This window comes from Aristolochia californica, unplaced genomic scaffold, assembly GCF_029961685.1.
Source record: "Aristolochia californica isolate CCGP_79_NKW_82.1479 unplaced genomic scaffold, dmAriCali1.0.hap1 SCAF_9, whole genome shotgun sequence".
Classification (NCBI taxonomy): Eukaryota; Viridiplantae; Streptophyta; class Magnoliopsida; order Piperales; family Aristolochiaceae; genus Aristolochia; species Aristolochia californica.
This window is the reverse complement of record NW_027182290.1, coordinates 3,754,483-3,775,106: the sequence shown is the minus strand read 5'-3', so window position 1 is coordinate 3,775,106 and position 20,624 is coordinate 3,754,483. Positions and strand designations below refer to the sequence as shown.

The 20,624-nt window shown below is 40.2% G+C and overlaps 2 protein-coding genes across 4 annotated transcripts in view; one reads left to right on the top strand and one right to left on the bottom strand.

Annotated features, from left to right (window-relative positions):
* The window catches only part of LOC137940967 (uroporphyrinogen-III synthase, chloroplastic-like), a 30,266-nt gene extending 11,189 nt beyond the window's left edge, over positions 1-19,077 (bottom strand). For 2 of the 3 annotated variants that reach the window (XM_068786108.1, XM_068786107.1), the window contains exon 1: positions 18,744-19,076. In XM_068786108.1, the coding sequence (XP_068642209.1) occupies positions 18,744-18,899 (156 nt within the window). In that variant the 5' untranslated portion in view covers positions 18,900-19,076. Of the gene's footprint in view, positions 1-18,743 lie in introns of all 3 variants that reach the window. The other variant, XM_068786106.1, reaches the window with a different exon arrangement.
* LOC137940063 (uncharacterized) lies at positions 4,421-5,233 on the top strand. The gene has a single exon (XM_068784986.1). It carries the CDS (start codon positions 4,421-4,423, stop codon positions 5,231-5,233), a length of 813 nt encoding a protein of 270 aa, XP_068641087.1.
* Positions 19,078-20,624: the final 1,547 nt, after the last annotated feature.

Below are 20,624 nucleotides of genomic sequence, written 5' to 3'. Positions count from 1 at the left end.
CCTCCTACTCAGCCCCGACCCCAACTCCAGCATCCGAGAAATTCGTGAGTGGCTTCCTTCAGCCCCCTCCAACACCTTCAACCAGTGGATCTCAATCCGCAGCCTCCCCACTGAACTCTGGCAATGTGGGGTCTTCACCGGCGTCACTATTGTCTTCTACACTCTCATTGCACTTGACCAAGACACTAAGCACCAACATAGGTTGGACGAAGCTCGAATTCTCATTAACCCCCGCAGTATTTGCTCCAGCTAGCACTTCTTTTGAATTACCATTGTCAATGCCCGATTTTGGATCAATGTTACGTTTGTGGACATGTGAACTTCAGGCAGATTAATTACCTGCACAATTCCGGTGTCTCAATTCATTACCAGCAGAGGCCAAATTTTGACTCAGTCCCGCTGAGTTGCAACTCCAAATAGGACCACCCCCCAACGAGTGAACTCTGTCCCCAACCCTTTTCTTGCAAATCCCACCAGCCAATTTTGAATCCCCCCTACAATAGCCACCTGCTCCCCCTGCCATGCAAAACAAAAACCTCCCTTAACACCCTTACAAATGCACAGTCAACCACCCCCTATCAATTGCCCAATCAATCCCATTCTGCAAACCTATCCCACCTTCCCACCCATCTAAGCCTGGAATTATTTCCATTTTCAGCCCCTCCCCCCACACACCCACACCCACACACACACACACAAAATCCCCACCTTGACAGTGCGTTGAACACCAACCTCCTCTGATTCTAAATCATGCTTTGGAAATCCTTCTTCATCAAACACCACGTCTCGACTGATTACAATCTTCTTACTATCCGGATTATACAACTTGTAGCTTGTGGAATGTGCATCATAACCAATGAAGATAAAACTTTCGCTTTTATTATCAAGTTTGGTTCTTCTTTCATCCGGTACATGTGCATGAGCTATACTCCCAAAGACTCTTAAGTGGGAGATGCCAGGCTTTTTGTGGTGTTCTTCCCCAAACACTTCTTGTTGGAGATCAGTTAAATAAATAAACCGCACACGCCACAGCTTCAGCCCAAAACTCTTTAGGTAATATCTTGCTTTTAAGCATACTCTGAACTATATTGAGGATAGTTCAGTTCTTACTTTCTGCCACTCCATTTTGTTGGGGGGATCTAGGAACCGTCATTGGTCGACGAATTCCATTTACTTCGCAGAATTCTTGAAATTCTCTGGAAGTAAATTCTCCTCCTTGATCAGATCTCATGGCTTTAATCTCTTTACGACTTTCCATCTCTACTGTACTTTTGAATTTCTTGAAGACTTCAAACACTTTTGATTTTTGTTTTAAGAAATATACCCCTGTTTTCCTTGACAAATCATCAATAAAGAGAAGAAAATAGTTGCTTTTACCTAAAGAACTTGGCTTGATTGGTCTGCATACATCTGTGTGGATTAGCCTGAATTGCTTCCCTGATAAACACCTTTCACACACTTGATTAGGGTGATTAATTCGAGGTAGGCCTCTTACCATTTCTTTCTTGAACAATAGCTTTAAAGATTCAAAATTGAGATGCCCAAAGCGAAGATGCCATAGCTACGATGTGTCTTTATAACAAGCCTGTAAACACTTTGCAACATCGTTTTGAATATTTAAAGGAAACATTCTATTCTTTGACATTTGTACCTTTGCTATCAAATCTGCTTTGTCATCTCTTATAAAAAGGCTATAATTTTTCATGTGAATGTCACAGCCCTTTTCTAAAAGTTGACCCAAGCTCAAGATGTTATTCTTCAGATTCGGTACATAGTAGATATTTGAAATTAATTGATGACTACCATCTTTTGCACAAATAAGAATGTTACATTTTTCTTGCACCGCCATGGTGGAATCATTTTCCAGAGAGACATTGCCACTTATTGATTCATTGAGGTCTACGAACAGGCTTCTTCTTCCACACATATGGTTGCTTACCCCTGTGTCAAGATATCAGGTATTCTCTTGCTCTTCATTGCTGTTTTGCTATGCTAATAACAACGTTTCTTTTTTTCTGTCTTTGCTTCAGCATAATTAGTTTACTCAACGATCTTGTTCTTGGGAGTTCTACAGTCTGAAGCATAATGCCCAAATTTCTGGCAATTATAGCATTGAATATGAGATTTTTTGTACATGGGATTCATGTTTCCTCTTCTACGACCTCTTGTTGAGTTTTCACTTTTCTCATGAATGTTGTTGGAATTGTTATTCCAACCTCGTCCATAACCGCGACCTCTTCCTCGACCATGTTCGTTTCTTGTGTAGCCTAGTTCTTCATCCTTTTCTTTGATTTGTGTCTTGAGAAGTTGTTCAGAGAGATCTTGCTTCTTTTTGTGTTTTTCTTCATAGGCTTGCAGAGATCCTTGAAGTTGCTCTATCGTCATTGCTTCCAAGTCCTTGGTTTCTTCAATCATCACGACGATGTGCTCAAATTTGGGATCCAACGAACGGAGTATCTTTTCTATTATTCTCACATCTTCTAGTTTTTTACCATTTCTTTCAATTGATTAGAAACAGCTACTACTCTTGAGAAATAATCCGAAATAAACTCGGATGTTTTCATATGTAAGGATTCAAATTCACTTCTTAGTGTTTGGAGACGTATCTTTTTCACTTTTTCGACTCCTTTATAAGAGGTTTGCAACTTCTCCCACACCTCTCAAGCGGAGGTTGCACTCGAAATCTTTTCAAAACCATCATCATTTAATGCTTGATAGAAGAGGTAGAGAGCTTTCTTGTCTCTCTTTGTCTTTTGCTCTTGTGTAAGAGTATTTTCTCTTTCTAGCTCACTAAAGCCTTTTTCAACGATGTCCCAAACATCTTGTGCTCCAAGAAGAGCTTTCATCTTGATACTACAGTTATCATAAATATTATTGTTGAGAATTGGAACTTGGAAGGATATCACACTATTTGCCATTTTTCAAAAAGAAATATCTTTGGAAATTTTTTCAAAGGTTCTACCTTATCTAATCGAACCTCTCGACGATACGAATCCAACGCCTTCAAAATCACCCCGATCGGACGTCAAACGAGCTTCTACAAGCCACCAGAATATTACTAAGTCAACTCACCAAGTTGAACCGAACTGGCTGAGTTAGGGCCGAGTTGAGCGAGAACCGGACGAGTTTGTTCGAGATTGGGATCATATTCTTCCTCTGCCGTAAAAATAGAGACGTCATCGTCTCTGTTTCTGGATTTCCTTTCGCCGGAAAATCCTTCCACCGGAGACGACGTTTTGCTGGGATCTTGGCAACGGAAACTTCGTATAGAATTTCCGACCAGCTCTGATACCACTATTGGAAATTATAACGACACTCCTTCACTCAAAAAAATTTTACGCTCTCGGACAGGAAGAGGCTCTCTATAATTTTCTTTCTTTTCTTCTTCTTTCTCTCTTGTTTGTTCACATAGCTTACAGTGCTATCTATAGACATTAAAAATGAATCAACACCACGTTCAACTCTATTACATGGCAAAATCTTTGCCACACACGTTACTGTTTTGCTGGTTTCTTCTCCAAGCTTCTTGCAAACACATCTATCTTGCCGACTTCACTAGCCAGCACACTGTAAATTTCGAAGTTTCCTTTCATTGGGCTTTATTGATGGATCAAGGTTATGATCCAACACAGGTTATGTACCTTGATCCATCAACAAAGCCCAATGAAAGGAAGCTTTGAAATTTACAGTGTGCTGGCAAGTGACGTCGGCAAGATAGATGTGTTGTGCTGGCAAGAAGTTTGGAGAAGAAGCCAGCAAAATAGTAACATGTGTGGCAAAGATTTTGCCATGTAATAGAATTGTATGTGGTGTTGATTCACTCTTAATGTCTATAAATAGCAATGTAAGCTATGCAAACAAACAATAGAGAAAGAAGAAGAAAATAAAGAAAATTACAAAGAGATAGCCTCTACTTATCCGAGAGCGTAAAAAATTTTTGAGTGAAGGAGCGTCGTTATAATTTCCAACAATGGTATCAGAGCCCGTCGAAAATTCTATACGAAGTTTCCGTTGCCAATATCCCGACAAAACGACATCTCCGGTGGATGGATTTTCCGGCGAAAGGAAATCCAGAAACAGAGATGTTGTCAACTCTATTTTTTTGGCAAAGGAAGAAGATGATCCTAGTCCCGATTTTATTTTTTCAGGTCGACTCGTCCGGTTTCCCATAAACCTGGACTCATTAAAGCAACGGTTCCCGTGCGGACAAACTCGTCCAGTTCTCACTCAACCCGGCTCCAACTCGGCCGGTTTAGTTCAACTCAGTGAATTGACTCAACAATATTCTGGTGGCTTGTAGAAGCTCGTCCGACATCCGATTGGGGTGATTTTGGAGGAGTTGGATTCGTATCGTCGAAAGCTTCGATTTGATAAGGTAGAACCTTTGAAAAAAAATTCCAAAGATTTTTCTTTTTGAAAAATGGCAAATAGTGTGATATCCTTCCAAGTTCCAATTCTCAACAATAATATTTATGATAACTGGAGTATCAAGATGAAAGCTCTTCTTGGAGCACACGATGTTTGGGACATTGTTGAAAAAGGCTTTAGTGAGCCAGAAAGAGAAAATGCTCTTACACAAGAGCAAAAGACGAAGAGAGACAAGAAAGCTCTCTACCTCATCTATCAAGCATTAGATGATTATGGTTTTGAAAAGATTTCGAGTGCAACCTCCGCCAGAGAGGCATGGGAGAAGTTGCAAACCTCTTATAAAGGAGTCGAGAAAGTGAAAAAGGTATGTCTCCAAACACTAAGAGGTGAATTTGAATCCTTACATATGAAAGCATCTGAGTCTATTTCGGATTATTTCTCAAGAGTAGTAGCTATTTCTAATCAATTGAAAAGAAACGGTGAAAAGCTAGAACATGTGAGAATAATAGAAAAGATACTCCGTTCGTTGGATCCCAAATTCGAGCACATCGTCGTAACGATTGAAGAAACCAAGGACTTGGAAGAAATGACGATAGAGCAACTTCAAGGATCTCTACAAGCTTATGAAGAAAAGCACAAAAAGAAACAAGATCTCTCTGAACAACTTCTCAAGACACAAATCAAAGAAAAGGACGAAGAACAAGGCTACACAAGAAACAAACATAGTCGAGGAAGAGACCGAGGCCGTGGACGAGGAAGAGGAAGAGGAAGAGGTCGCTGCTATGACGAGGTTGGAATAACAATTCCAACAACATCCATGAGAAAAGTGAAAATTCAACAAGAGGTCGTGGAAGAGGAAACATGAATCCAAGGTATGAAAATCTCATATTCAATGTTATAATTGCCAGAAATTTGGGCATTACGCTTCAGACTGTAGAACTCCCAAGAATAGGATCGTTGAGCAAACTAATTATGCTAAAGCAAAGACAGAAAAAAAAGAAACGATGTTATTAGCATACAAAAACAACAATGAAGAGCAAGAGAATACCTGGTATCTTGATACAGGGGCAAGCAACCATATGTGTGGAAGAAGAAGCTTGTTTGTAGACCTCAATGAATCAATAAGTGGCAATGTCTCTCTGGGAAACGATTCCACCATGGCGGTACAAGGAAAAGGTAACATTCTTATTCGTGCAAAAGATGGTAGTCATCAATTAATTTCAAATGTCTATCTCCTGCCACCGCATCTCTTTTAGAGCTACCTTTCTTGGTCGGGGAAATTGAGCGTGCCGTTTTAGGCATGGAAAGTGATAAGGCGCCGAGCCCTGACGGTTTTAATGGAGATTTTCTAAAAAGATTTTGGCCCCGGCACAAGGAGGACATCTTAGCAATGATTCACGGCTTCTTAAAAAATGGGGTCACCTTCTACAGTATCGGCGCATCATTCATTGCCTTGGTTCCGAAGAAAGCTAGTGTTGAGAAGCCGGAAGATTTCCAACCAACCAGTCTCGTCACAAGTGCTTACAAAATCATTGCTAGAATTTTGGCTCACCGTCTAAAAGTTCTTCTTTCAACCGTCATACACAGAGAGCAAGGAGTTTTCCTCTAAAGGAAGATAAATTTTGGACTCCACTATGGCTACACATGAGCTTATCGATCATTTTCGGCGTAATGAAGAACCCAGAATTGCTTTGAAACTTGATATAGAAAAAGCCTTCGATAGAGTCAATTGGATCTTGCTCGATGAGATCATGGAAAAAATGGGTTTTGGCGAAAAATGGAGATTTTGAATTAGAAGTTGTGTGGGCTCGGCCTCCTTTTCTCTCCTCCTAAATGGCTTAGTCTGCGGTATTTCAAAGGGACTAGAGGAATTAGACAAGGTGATCCGCTCTCCCCACTTCTTTTCAATATGGTTGGTGAATTTCTCTCTACTATGTTTTACTCGACAGTCAATCTTAGATGGCTTCCTTCCTCCAACTAGTTCTCAAAAAGCCTTTAATGTCCCCATCCTTCAGTATGCAGACGATACTATCATATTTGGAATCAGTAACATTGAGGGTATCAGAAAGATCAAAGCGGTTTTGGGTCTCTTCGAGTTAGCATCAGGTCAGAAAGTCAACTGGGAAAAGACATCTCTCATGGGTTTTAATGTTAGATCTGAGCTCCTTACAGAGATGGCAAGCATATTCGGCTGTACAACAAGCCACTTATCGACAACCTATCCTGGCTTGCCATTATTCAACGGCCGCATCTGCAAAAGTCTTTGGAATCCGATGGTTGAGAAGATTGAATCCCGGCTAGCAACCTGTAAAGGGAGTTGACTTAGTAAGGCGGGGAGGTTCATCCTTCTCAAGTCTTGTATTACTGGTATTCCAAATTATTCACCATCTTTTATGCCCTGTCCTTCTTCCATATGTAAGACTATGGATAAGCTCAAAAGAAGATTTCTATGGAGAGGATGGAGTGATGCTTTTAAAAATCATCTAGTAAAATGGGATGATGTCTGCTTGCCAAAAAATATGGTTGGCCTGGGGATTCGGAAATCCAAAGATATGAACCAAGCTCTGCTCCTTAAATGGTTATGGAAAATCAATACTCACTCCTCAAATCTTTGGAAGGAAATGGTTATCGCCAAGCTTGGGAGTATCACTCATTGGTGGATGTCAGGGGGTAACCGGAAAGGTTTGTTTTCAATTTGGAGAGCACTAGACCTACTTCTTCCAAAATTTTCTGCTACCAGCAGATTCTATGTTGGAAACGGTAGGTCCCTCAAATTTTGGGATGATCTATGGATGGAGCAAGAGCCGCTACAGAACGCCTTCAGAATCCTGTTTCTCCTCTCCACCCACAGAGATATATCAATAGCCGATGCTTTTGAGGGGGGTGGTATGAACCTTCATCCCAGAAGAGGTCTTTCGAATACAAAGGCACTAGAGGCCAGTCGACTGATGGACTCTGTAATCCCGGTAAAAATCCGTCCTTTGGTGGCCGAACAAAAGAGGCATTTTCTCAGTATCATCTGCATTCGGATTCATCAATGGCTAGAATGCGCCCCAACGGGATCATTAGATCTATTTTGTTTGGCATCTATGTACTCCTCCTAAGATTAAATTTTTCATGTGGAGTGCTTGTCACTAGGGGTGGCTTCGAACCGAGTCGGCTCGAGAGCGGCTCAAGCTCTGGCTCGGTTCGATTCGGTATACCTGGATCTCGAGCCGAGTTCAAGATCCGGGATCGGCTCGTTTAAATAAACGAGCCGAGCTCGACCGAATCAAGGTTCGACTCGAAAGCTTGCGAACCAGCTCGTTAATTTAAGGAGCGGCGCGGGATTCGGAGGATTTGGGGGAATCGGGACCGAGGAGTGGGATCAAGAGCCAGAGCGCCGAGCAGAGTGGGAGCGAGAGCGAGGGGGGGGAAAATTCTTCCTCCCCACGTCACCATCGAGCCCCTCCCGTTTGTTGTTGTGGCCGCCACTGCCGTCGTCGATAGCTGCCTCGCCGGCCGCCTTCTGCCTTTCCGTCGCCGCCGCAGCAGCTTTTCCCTCCGCGTCATTCCTCGTCCTCAGCGGAATTAGCGCAGTGCTACTGGCCGCCGTATCTCCGCAGGCGGGCCTTCACGCCGATGCGGAATCAAACCAAGAAGGGAGGGCCGTGCAGTGTTTGCTCTTTTAATTTCTTCAACAGTACGTCGTTTATAGTCTGGAATCTTGAACCAGTGCCGGCAACTGTGGCCTTTGCGCGCGGATGTCTTTGGGAATCAAATGGAAAATCATACTTTCGCATTTGCAATATGAACATATCCCAATCTAACACGTGTTCAAAGTTCAATCCCTCCTTAAGCAATTACAAAAAGCCAAGAAAGATAAAGTTTCGCAAGTGCGAAATCATAAACAAGTGAAAAAAAATAATAAAAAGTTTTAGTACCTATTAGTGTTTTTTTTAATAAATGTTGAAAAAAATATTTAGTAGAAATACGTTTCTAGGGACTATTAGTGCCTCATGTTTTTTTTAAATATTTTTCCAATTGGAAATTCTTATTAAAAAATCATATAATTTTCTAAGTAAGATTTTCCTACGAAAACCGTATAGAAAATATTTGAATAAGTATTTGACAGTTGATGTTGTAATACTTTTAGCATGAGACAATTTTCATAGCAATTTTGTGTTTGACATTTTATTTGATTAAAAATTATCTAGAAGTATAGTAATATATTAGATTAATTATTAATTTTTATTTATTTCCCTAGAAGAGGCAATAAGAGGTCCATTTAATTTTCCTAAGAAAATTTTAAAATATTTCTTGTAATTTTCAAGTCACTAATAGTAATAGGATTTTATTTAAAGATTTTTTTTGGAAATATGTATCCTAGGAAAAATATTTCTAGTTTTTCGTAGAATATAAATTTTCAACCAGGGGCACTAAGGAGACCATAGTAAATTTATGGCCAGATTCAAAAATTACAAAATAAGTTAGACAACATTTGGGGTAAAAAAGATTAATATTAGTGCGTTTTAATCTATTATCGAGATTCAATCCTGAACCTCCCCTATCATTCTTTTTATAAAATGTATACATAATTTTATACATAATTTATTTGACATATATTTTATGTAGAGTATTAAATGTAGGTTAAGCTCGAACTCGGCTAGAGGTCGAGCTTGAACTCGGTTAAAATTATTAGGCTCGATCTCGATTACAATTTTAGGCTCGAGGCTAGGGTCGGCTCGAGCTCGAGATTGAAATATTTAAATCAAGCTCGGCTCGAACATAGGAAGGTTCGGGCTCAGCTCAATTCGATGCCACCCTTATGCCCAATTTTATGTAAAATGTATGCCCAATTTTATGTAAAATATATGCATAATTTTATATACAATTTATTTAACATGTATTTTTTGAAAAGTTTGAAATGTAAGTTGGAGCTCAAACTCGAGACATGTATTTTTTGAAAAGTTTTAAATGAATGTTGAAGTTCGAGCTCGACTCGAACTCGGTTAAAATTATTGGGCTCGAGCTCGAAAATAATTTTAGGCTCGAGGTTCGGCTCCACTCGAGCTCGAGTTCGAAATATTTAAATCAAGCTCGGCTCGAACATAAGCAAGTTCGCACTCGGCTCAGCTCAGCTCGGCTCGATGCCACCCCTACTTGTCACGGCAAGATTCTCTCAACAAACGTGCTTAAAAGAAAAGGTCACCCCTCAATCGACCCCTTATGCCCTTTATGCAATATTGACGTCGAGTCCACTAGTCACATTCTACTTCAATGCATCTTCTCATGAAAGGTGTGGAACATCCATTCTTAGCATGTTGGGATTTCAATTCTGCATGGCGGCTGATCTGCGCTCATTCAATAAGTTGCTCCTTGGTATGTCCCTCCCTAGCCTCGGAAAGGTGATGCTCTCTGCTTGTGCTAGTTTCATCACGTGGGATCTATGGAATGAGTGCAATCGTAGGAGGTTTGATGATAAAAGTGAAGCAGCTGACCGGATGGCGGACCGAGTGGTAGGACATATTTCTTCTTGGCTCCTGACGAAGAAGTCATTCTCCTCTTTTGTGGGTACCCCTATCCGTGAAAACTGGATAAATTTGGCTAGGATGCATTCGGGGACAAAGGTCTCGATTATGCAGAAATGGATCCCTCCTGAACCTGGTTACCTTAAGTTGAACTTTGATGGCTCTTCTCTTGGTAAACCGGGCTCTCTAGATTCGGTGGGGTTATCACGGATCATTCAGGCAACCAGTTTTTCTCATATGTCGGCTCTATAGGAATCGTTGACTCTACGTCTACGGAGCTTCATGGCCTTCTCAACGGGCTCCACGTTTTCAAAGATAAGTGCACCGGTCCCCTTCTATTGAAGGGGACTCGAAGGTGGTCATTGGATGGTGTGAGTGTGCATCCCCTCCCCCATGGCGCCATTGGAACACTTTTCGGGAAATTATTGAAATTACTTCAGTTTTATCTTGTATTTTGGTTTCACATTCTGAGATCTGCAAATTCGGCAGCCGATGCGCTTGCTAAGCAAAGACCTACCCTACAATCACTGGTTGTCAGGGATATGCTCCCTTTTTTGTAATTTCTCTTGTTAATACAAATACATCTTTTTCAAAAAACATAAAAAAAATCAAGCTTTGGAAATCGCCACGGCCCTCCACAACACCAACAAAATCTATCCCCTCCCCTTATTGCCCCCTACCAGCGGCGAAACAGGGGTCAACCAAGGCGACCCCTACAGGGTGAGCCAAGCACTTGAACTCTTTTCCCTCGAGACAGACACTGGACTTTATATTATCCTCGAGGCTGGGGAGCGTGCACAAACCTATATCGAGGCACTCCAGTCAAAGAAACAAAAGTTCGACAAGGAAACATGGGCCCAGATGATGGAGTTGGCCAAAATTATGAGCGTCGTCTATTCTGGCACTTTACCTGGAGAACAACCAACCCCGGAAGTTCAAAAGAAGCATGGAAATGATTATTGTCTCCTGGAATGTGCGTGGAATTGACTCTGCCTGATGTCGGACAAGCTTCCAAAACTTTCTATCTTCTTCCAAAGTATAGTTTGTCCTCCTTCAGGAGACCAAGGCCTCTTCTCTGTCCCTTGCCAATGTTCGAGACATCTGGCCATCTCGTGACTTTGCCTGGATAAAGCTTGACGCAATTGGCACTTATTTGGGTTGAGATTTTTTATAGCATCTTGGGGACCTTCTCCATTGATATCAAGATTCGTGATAGAAATACTAGAAGCACTTGTTGCCTCGTTGGTGTTTATGGTCCGACTAGGTACTATTGAATTTATGGAAAAGATAAATATTTCATTGACTTCTTGTAATCAGAGTACATGAACCTCTAATTATAATAGAGGAAAGTAGTAGAGTCCAACTACAATTAAACTACCTCTGTCCCAATTACACCCAAACTCTAACACTTAAAGATAAGTCCTAACAAACATAATTAAATACCCCAATATAAATAGAAGACTAACATAACTAAAACACCTTAAAATTGAAACTCTTCCGTGAGACCTCCTTCCATAATAATTGTGGCTCTATAAGACTTCTTCTTGTGTAAGACTTCTTATTGTGTATGACTCATAATGCCACCTCACGTAATCATAGTGGGTCCCACCAGCTCACGTGATCATAGTGAGTCCCACCAGCTCGTGTGATCATAGTGGGTCCCACCAGCTCGTGTGATCATGGTGGGTCCATATCTTATGGGTTTGGGCCTATCTTCCAACACATTTGGACATGTGGGCCTTTCTTGATCTTATGGGCTTGGGCCCATCTTCCAACACACTTGGATATGTGGGCCTTCCTTGGTCATGTGGGTTTGGGCCCATCTTCCAACACTCCCCCTCAAGTTGGGGGTGAGAGAACATCATGAGCTCCCAGCTTGCTACAAATGATGTATAGGATCTTCTCAATGGCAGTCCTCCATATCTTCCAACACTCCCCCTCACGCTGGTGCTCTCTTCCATGAGGCCCAGCTGGCATAAGATAAGTGAGAGTAAAATCACTCCAAGCCATATGACATCGCTCCATACTCCAGTTATAACTCATACTATATGTAGGACACACTCCTATCATTCTCAAGTAGTGGCACTCCTATCTTTCGCAGATAGTGGGTCTACGTAGTGCTCAGAAGTGTGGTAAAAAATCCTCCATCACAATGTCCCTCCATAGGACGACGACTCTCAAGTGGTAGGAGTAATAAATGCCAATTAAGGGGGGTAACATATATGTAGTAATAAGTTCCTCCATCATGGTGTCCCAACCCGGGCACCGACTCTCACAGATAGAAATGGGTGATAAATGTCTATCATTCACAAGACGGCGATAAAATACGTGATAAGTGGGTAATGCCTGTCATTAACAAAATGGCAATAAAAGACCAACGGGTACATATATATAAAAAAGTCTCAATGGACTTAAAACACCCATATACGTGATGGATTTAAACTCCCAACCGAAGCAACACTCAAAAGGTTGGCCCAAATGTGAGAGTCAAATAAAGGATGGTAGGAGAAAAGTTGCCAAATAACCAAAGGGTAATAGGTAAAGAGGAAGATAGGATGTTGAGGCCACCACTTCTTCAATAATAATGCCTCATCCAAAGAGACACAATAGCTACAACTGAAATGGGCCTGGGCCCATATAACACTAACCAAAATAATAAAAATATTGTCAAAATGACCCATGAAATAATCCGAGACAATATGTTGACCAAAGAATATGTTGCGAACACCTCAAAATAATAATCCAACCAGAGAAATAGGATCGAGTCGAGCCAAGTCAGGTATCACCAATAATTACCACAATTATTATTGCGAGTCAGGATTCTTGGTCTTCAATTTTCTTTGCTCTTTTTTGTACTTTTTCTTCTACTTCTCCCCTCAAGCTGAGAGGTAATGGCAATGATCCCATCTTGAACCAAATAACATAGATGTAGCAAATTTACAGTAGTATAGCAGTAGATAACCGGTAAATGATGAAAGTCCTTAAGATAAGGACACATGAAATAATTCGGCTTAAATTCGGATTTTTCAATGCAACAGGATACCAATATGACCTTTGATTCTTCCAATGCGAATATATCCTAAAATATAGATCAACCTTTCATCCAAGTATAACTTCTCTTCATAAAATATACTTCTATTGAGATATATAATCTGGTAGATTTCAGTCTCAATAATCTGGCCGAACTAAGTACTCTTTCTCCTTTTGCCAACATAACCATTGACTCTTCCAAGATCAATATCTCTTTATTAAACACTCAGACCGAGAATTGGTTGAATAGGTAAGAAAATAGACTTACAGATCTTTTTTTTATATATAATTCTTCATATAAAGTCTCGTTCTTGATAGCATAAAATAGCTTGAAAGTTGAAACTTTCTGCTCCTCCTCGAACCTCTTTTGCAATCTGACATTTGCTGCTTCAAATATCGATTTCTCTTTGCAGATAACTCCAATTGCAAAAAAAACTTTCCTTGGAAAATATACTCGAATATCTTTCCGTCAATATATAATATGCAATATGAAAAACTCAGTATAGAGGTAAAAATGCAAAGCAAACAATAGGTATAGGGACTGAAAAGAGAAAAAAAAAAAAGATAAATACGAACCTAAACTACTAGAGATAATAGATCAAAAAAGGATCACATTACCTTTGTGGGTTGACCGAGTCAACTCACAGAACCTGCTCTAATACCATGTTAAATTTATGGAAAAGAGAAATACTTCATTGACTTTTTGTAATCAAAGTACATGAACCTCTATTTATAATAGAGGAAAGTAGTAGAGTCCAACTACAATTAAACTACCCTTGTCCCAATTACACCCAAACTCTAATACTTAAAGATAAGTCCTAGCATAATTAAATAACCCAATATAAATAGAAGATTAACATGACTAAAACACCTTTAAACTGAAACTCTTTTGTGAGACCTCCTTCCATAATAATTGTGGCTCTGTAAGACTTCTTCTTGTGTAAGACTTCTTATTGTGCATGACTCATAATGCCACCTCACGTGATCAAAGTGGGTCCCACCAGCTCATGTGGTCATGGTGGGTCCATATGGGCTTGGGCCCATCTTCCAACACACTTGAATATGTGGGTCTTCCTTGGTCGCGTGGGCCTGGGCTCATCTTCCAACACTCTCCCTTAAGTTGGGGGTGAGAGAACATCATGAACTCCCAGCTTGCTGCAAATGATGTATAGGATCTTCTCGTATAAAATGGCAGTCCTCCATATCTTCCAACACCATGATCGTCAGCTATTCTAGGATGATCTCGTTACTATATGCAAACATTGGCAATTTCCCCTCCTTCTTGTGGGAGACTTTAATGCCACATGGTATTGCCATGAAAAGGCTCCCCTAGGTAGCCAAATTACAACCTCAATGTGGCATTTTGCATACTTCATCAGTGCTTGTGATTTGGATCAAATAGCTCTCTATGGGAAGTCTTTCACTTGGTCTAATGATCGCCAACCGCCAATTCTATCTAAATTGGACCACTTTTTAGCCAATGAGGATTGGTTGCGGCTCTATGACAATGTGACTGGAAGAGCTCTTGGACGCACCTTCTCTGATCATTGACCCATCTTGCTTGACACTCATTTCGGTCGTTGGGGCCCCTCACCATTGCGGTTTGTCAATTCTTGGCTCAACGACAGCAGCTTTATCTCGGTTATTTCGAATGGCTGGACTGGTCTCGATGTCCATGGGGCACGAGGTTGGTACCTCCCTCAAAAACTTAAGTTACTCAAACAATAGCTCAAATCCTAGTTCTTGGGGCGCCGGTCTCAACAGTTGAATGAAAAGAGCTCTCTCCTTAACCAGCTTGCATTCTCGCCAACCGGTTCAAAGCTATCCTGCCCCTTGTAATCCATCATGGGCAATGCGCTTTCAGTAAAGGCCGAAATATTCTTGATTCTACAATGTCGAGCCATGAGCTTCTGCACTACTTCAAGATGATGAAACTTCTTTGGTTTGTCCTTAAAATTGAACTTTGAAAAGGCTTTCGATATGGTCAACTAGAAGCTTCTTGATTGCCTCCTCACCAAAATGGGTTTTGGCCAAAGATGGCGCTTCTGGATCAACAGTTGCATATCCTCCACCTCTTATTCACTTCTTATCAACGATACTGTTTGTCGTCTCTTCAAGGGGTCTCATGGCATTCGGCAGGGTGACCTCCTATCTCTAGTGTTTTTCAACATCATTGTTGAATATCTCTCTTCTTTGGTGTACTTGGCCAAAGAGAAGGGATGGTTGCTGCTAACTGCTGATCATGCAGATTTTGACATCCCTATTCTTTAGTTCGCAAACAACAAGATATGTTTTGGTGTTGGTACTATGGACCAAGTCAGAAAACTTCGAGCCCTTCTCGGATTATTCGAGATCTCTTCGGGAGAACTGATTAACTAGAGGAAAACTAACCTCTTCATATATCACATTGACTCTGAGACCTTGAGGCTTATGGCTGATTTTATGGAATGTTCGTTGGGCACCACTCCACCAACCTACCTCAGCCTCCCTCTCTTGGACAGCAGACCAAGTGCCAACCTTTGGTCACCTCTAATTGAGAAGTTTGATCATTGGCTGGCTATCTAGCGTGGCAAGCTCCTCTCCACCACAAGCAAACTCACCCTCTTGAAATCTTGTCTTGCTGGCCTCCCAAACTACTATCTCTCCTTTTATACGTTGCCCAGCCTCCGTATACAAAAGAATTGATAACATCAGAAAGCGTTCTAGTAAGGATTTGAGGACTCTTTCCGTTATCATCTTGAGAATTGGAATACCCCGATTGTTGGGTGGGCTTGGCGTCTGCCCCACTAAAGAAATGAATCAAGCTCTACTGCCCATGTGGATATGGAACATCAATGCCCAGCGTGCTTCTTGCTAAAAACTTATGGTGTCCTTTCAGCTGCAATGTCCAAGTCTTTGGTGGACTCAAGGGGGGAGACGTCGGCGCCTATCCCCCATATGGAAAACTCTCCTCCTCCCGCTTCCATTATTCAAAAGCGCCACTTCTTTCTTTGTTGGTAATGGTGAGAGACTCCTTTTTCTGGCGGGATGCTTGGTGTGGTTAACACCCCCTTATGGACACAAGACGCCCTTATTGCAGATGTATGGCACAATCGATCCAAGGACTTCCACTTCAGACGGAGTCTTCGTGATGATGAGGCCAATGACCTCTGTACTCTTCTATCTACTCTTGCTCCTATTGTGATTCTCAGTGGCCTCTGCGTATTATCATATCAAGGTTGGATGACTAACACACACACACACCCCAGCATGACGCCGTTCCAGCAAACAAAATTAAGTTCTTCATATGGACAACCATTAGAGAGAAGATCCTTACTGTTGATAATCTTCACAGGTGTGGTTTTTCCAGCCCCAATGCTGTCTGACCTCTCTGTGACACCTGCAATGAATCAGTCCAGCATGCCCTCCTCCACTGCAGCTACTGTTGGAAAGTCTGGATGGGGATGTTTCAAAAACTTAATCTTCAGCTCGGCCTTCCTCAAGATTTAATTGGGACCATTCGTCTAGTTATGAGCAAACCACTCCCCAAGCTAGGGAAAATCCTCTTATCTGCCTGTCTTGCCCCTGTTCCCTGGTGCATTTGGCTGGAGCGTAACAACAGGCATTTTAATCAAAAGTTCAACAGCGCTGACAGCACTATCGCATCAGCAGTGAGCTTTATTTCCAGTTGGCTTCACTCTCATCATGAATTCTCTGGACTCAAGGGGATGGATGCCACTTCAAATTAATTGGAGTATCTTCGCTCACATGTCTAGTCCATCCAAGCCTATTGCTATGGTTGAATGGTCCACCCTCCTTTGGGCAGCATTAAGCTGAACTTTAACGGTAGTGCTTTGGGATGCCCGGGACCTACTGGCTTTGGGGGCGTTTTCCGTAACTCCTCGAGTGAGGTAATTTTGTCTTATGCAGGACCCTTGGGGCTTGCTGACTCTACCACAGCCGAAATCTCTGCTCTCCTTCATGGCCTAATTGTTTTCAAGGAACGGCTGTCTAGGCACCTCCTCATTGAAGGCGACTCCAACGCTGTTATTGGTTGGGGTTTGGGTTCGGCTCCCCCCCCCCCCCCCCCCCCTGGTATATCTTGTTTTCCATCTCTGATTTTGTATCTATTATCTCTTGCTCTTGGAGCCATGTAAACAAATCAGTAAACTCTTTTGCCAATAAACTAACTAAAACTTGGACCTCCCTCCAATCCCCCACTGTTTGGGATGGTCCCCCTCCCCTTATGTAATTGCAGTAATTTTCAGCACCATTTCAAAAAAAAAAAGTGAAAGCTCAGAAGAAGCTTTTAGCATCACAAATAGCAGTATGCTTTCAATAAAACTAGACATCAACATAATTGGCAATTATCAAATTTCCACGTAATGGATATTATCAGCTTCATCAAATTAAACACTATGCTAGAAGTCCACAAAAGTCACATGCTCAAGCCCCACCACTATGTCAGACAACTCATTTGTTTTGAAGAGGTAAATATCATCATAATATACCATTATTATATTTTTGGCATAATAAAAAAGACATAAAAGTTGAAATAAAAAAAAAGTATAAATTCTTTTATATAAGATCCTAGCATTAAACCCCATAGCAATCATATAGGCAAGCCCCCATCATCTGGTATTTATGAGAAGAGCTTGATGCATCAAGCAGAGGAAACCTGGGACACGCTATCACTTTGAGTGGGGTTAAGCATGGTTGTACCAGCATCACAGTGGGTTCTTTCTCTCCAAGTTCCACTATACATCCTTGAAAAACTTCTTTTTCAAGCTTTTTTAACAAACCAAAGACAAAAAAAAAAAAAAAATTGGGCTCAGCCTACTTATCATAACTAGGTCTGCTTACTGTTCAATTGAATCACTTTCCAAGATAAACAAATCATGAACTTGAGTGAAATACCATTTCTGTGAAATTCTCACAGAACACTCGGCTTCACAGCCTATGCCAAAATCATGAAACTTTTAACAGCACCACTTAGCTGTCATCTTCACAACTAAATCCCAAAGATTCGTTCAACTAATAAACTGCTACTAAGCCCAATGTCATATATTATAATCTACTAGATGTTCATATCTCCCCCATCCCACTCAGAGGGGAAGAAATAAAAGGCGAATTGATCACCCACATCAGCTTTGACGCAGTGCAACTCGTTAGTATCTCAGGAATATTTTACTCTGATCTACATTACCAAGTGCAGAACCGCAAATGCAGAAACTGGGTTCTTCCAAAACATATGTTTTGTCTACCAGTTGTCGGTTGTCTCAAAGAAAAAAAAAAACGATCAGAATGTTGTTGATTCAATAAATAAACATTTATCAGGTATAGAGTAATAAAGAATCAAAGAAAATTAAACGATCAAAATACCAATTTACGAAGACACTCCCTTCCAACTATAAAATAGATAGAATAACAACAGTACCGACATTTTCGTTAAATATTGGACATAAAAAACATGTACATGAAACATAAAAAGCACCAAACAAACAAGTCGAAGCATGTTAAGAGAAGAAGGGTGAAGTCCGAGAACAGAATCTAACATCTGAAAAATGGAAATAACACCTGGACACAAACAATAATAAGAAAAGGAAACGGTTCCTCGGCCCAAGTCATAGAAAAAAACCTCCTACATTGAAAAAAACAGACTAACAGAAACAGAATATTGACAGAACCCACTAGAGATAACAACCTGAAAGCACAACCCAGATATTTTCATTAGAAACGGAGGACAATAGAAGACAAGAGATATAATGGGAAACAGAGAGATACAGATGCAGTTTTGGAACATCAATATGCAATTTTCAGAAAGTCAGACAGCAGTATAGAACAGGAGTAGCTCACCAGGGCACTGATAAGTTTCCCATTTTTCCCTTGCTCCCGGGTCACCACAACTTTCGTCCTCGGAGAAGCAGAGAGAGAAACGCGAACCGGGCGCATGTAGGAGCTAAGTGTCAATCTCCCGAAGGAAGCAGAGGAAGAAGAAAGAGAAAAGGCCATGGCGAAACGTGTAGGTATCTAGGCGTCCTTTCTCTTCTCTTCCCTTTAGTAATCGCTAATCCAGAGACACCTGGTGCACAGTCAATTTACAGATTGATTACTCGAATAAAAAACTGATTCCGCAATCTTAATATCTTCCATTCAGAAAACAGAAAAAAGGGTAGCCTATCACGACGCGTCCCGCCCGTGCCATGACTTCTGCTGCCAATGAAAAGCTTCTTTCTCTGCTATAAAGTAAGACTCTGTCCTGACCATTATAATGTGGAAGAAGTGCCGGCAAATGCATGAGGTGTTATCATTTGTGCATACGATAACCAACAGCTCCATTGCCTCCCTCCGGCAGTCACACAGTTATTTAATTGGTTAAAGAAATCTAATACACTCTTGCCACTCTTAGTAATTTTGTATATTATATACTCTAATATTATTATATGTATAGTTATAATCATTGAAGCTTATACGCGTCAATTGTTGTATGGTTTGAGCTAGTTACTTGGCATAGAAGTGCCTTTGGGATAGTTTCTAAGTTTTAAGTATACATCATGCATGACGTATTTCAAGTTAAAAAAATTACTCGAAAATATAAATGGTCAGGTTTTATATGACAACAACACCGTGTTTATACAAATTTAATGAGTATATTGACTGTATTATTATATGTTGTACAAAGTTAATTATGATATCGTTTAGTTATTCAAAATATAAAACATTTCAAACTGCGAGAAGTTGTGCACTTAAAACAACAAATGTTTACATTAATTGTAGACATGTCAATGGCACTATAATATGGGTAGCTTCAATGAAAATCGAATATGACATTAGAGAACTTTTATTTCAGTCACTTTGAAATAAGAAGAGTATGTCAAATCATACATAAGAATATGCAATTTTGTGAATAATTACTTATTTAAATTTTAGAGAACGTTCAATAATCTAAGAAAGTCGTTCCATACGAAAGATAAGAAAGAAAAAGGAAAACTTCACTCGGTTAAAGTGAGATTCTAGCGATCTCTCTATAACATATTTCAAGATGAGAAAATAACACAAACTATTCCTTTGTTTTCATTTTTGGTCTCTACATAAGGAAATAAAGACAATAAAAAGTAGGGAAATGTTATCCTTTCAAATAATACTTTTAAATATTAGATACAATAATAGCATAAATTTATTTTTATTATGAAAAAATGAATTAAATATGCATGATCTAGGTGGAATTTTGTGCCTATAAAACTAGTAGCTAGAAATATACATCTTCCAAAGTACTAGCACTAGCTAAACCATTCATAATATATCAAAAAATTTCATGTCTCTCTAAGTTCTCAAGAACCATTGATAGGATTCAACTGGTTAAGAAATTCAAGAACTTTGTTTCAATAGTGATAAAACCAAAAAAGTATATTTTTTTTTATTTTCTCGTTATCCACATAAGCATATTTTTGACAAATGTTAAGAGATGAGTTCAAAGACAACTTCTACCCATTTGACAATCAAAAGATATTAGTCCGAAAGGACTTATGATATGTATATTTTGTAAATATTACAATCAAATTTAAACCAATAAGTTTAATTTTTAATCATAGATTAAATATTTATATAATATATATTCGATCAAACTCAATTCAAATATTAGTGTATGTGGATTGTTTTAAGTTCTACACGAGTAAACCTAGAGGGGGTTGAATAGATCTACTAATTCCATTGACTAATTTTTTGAATTCTAATGCA

Bases quoted from the DNA above. Each gene is read 5' to 3' on its own strand.
- LOC137940063 (XM_068784986.1), top strand. From the start codon at position 4,421: ATGGCAAATAGTGTGATATCCTTCCAAGTTCCAATTCTCAACAATAAT.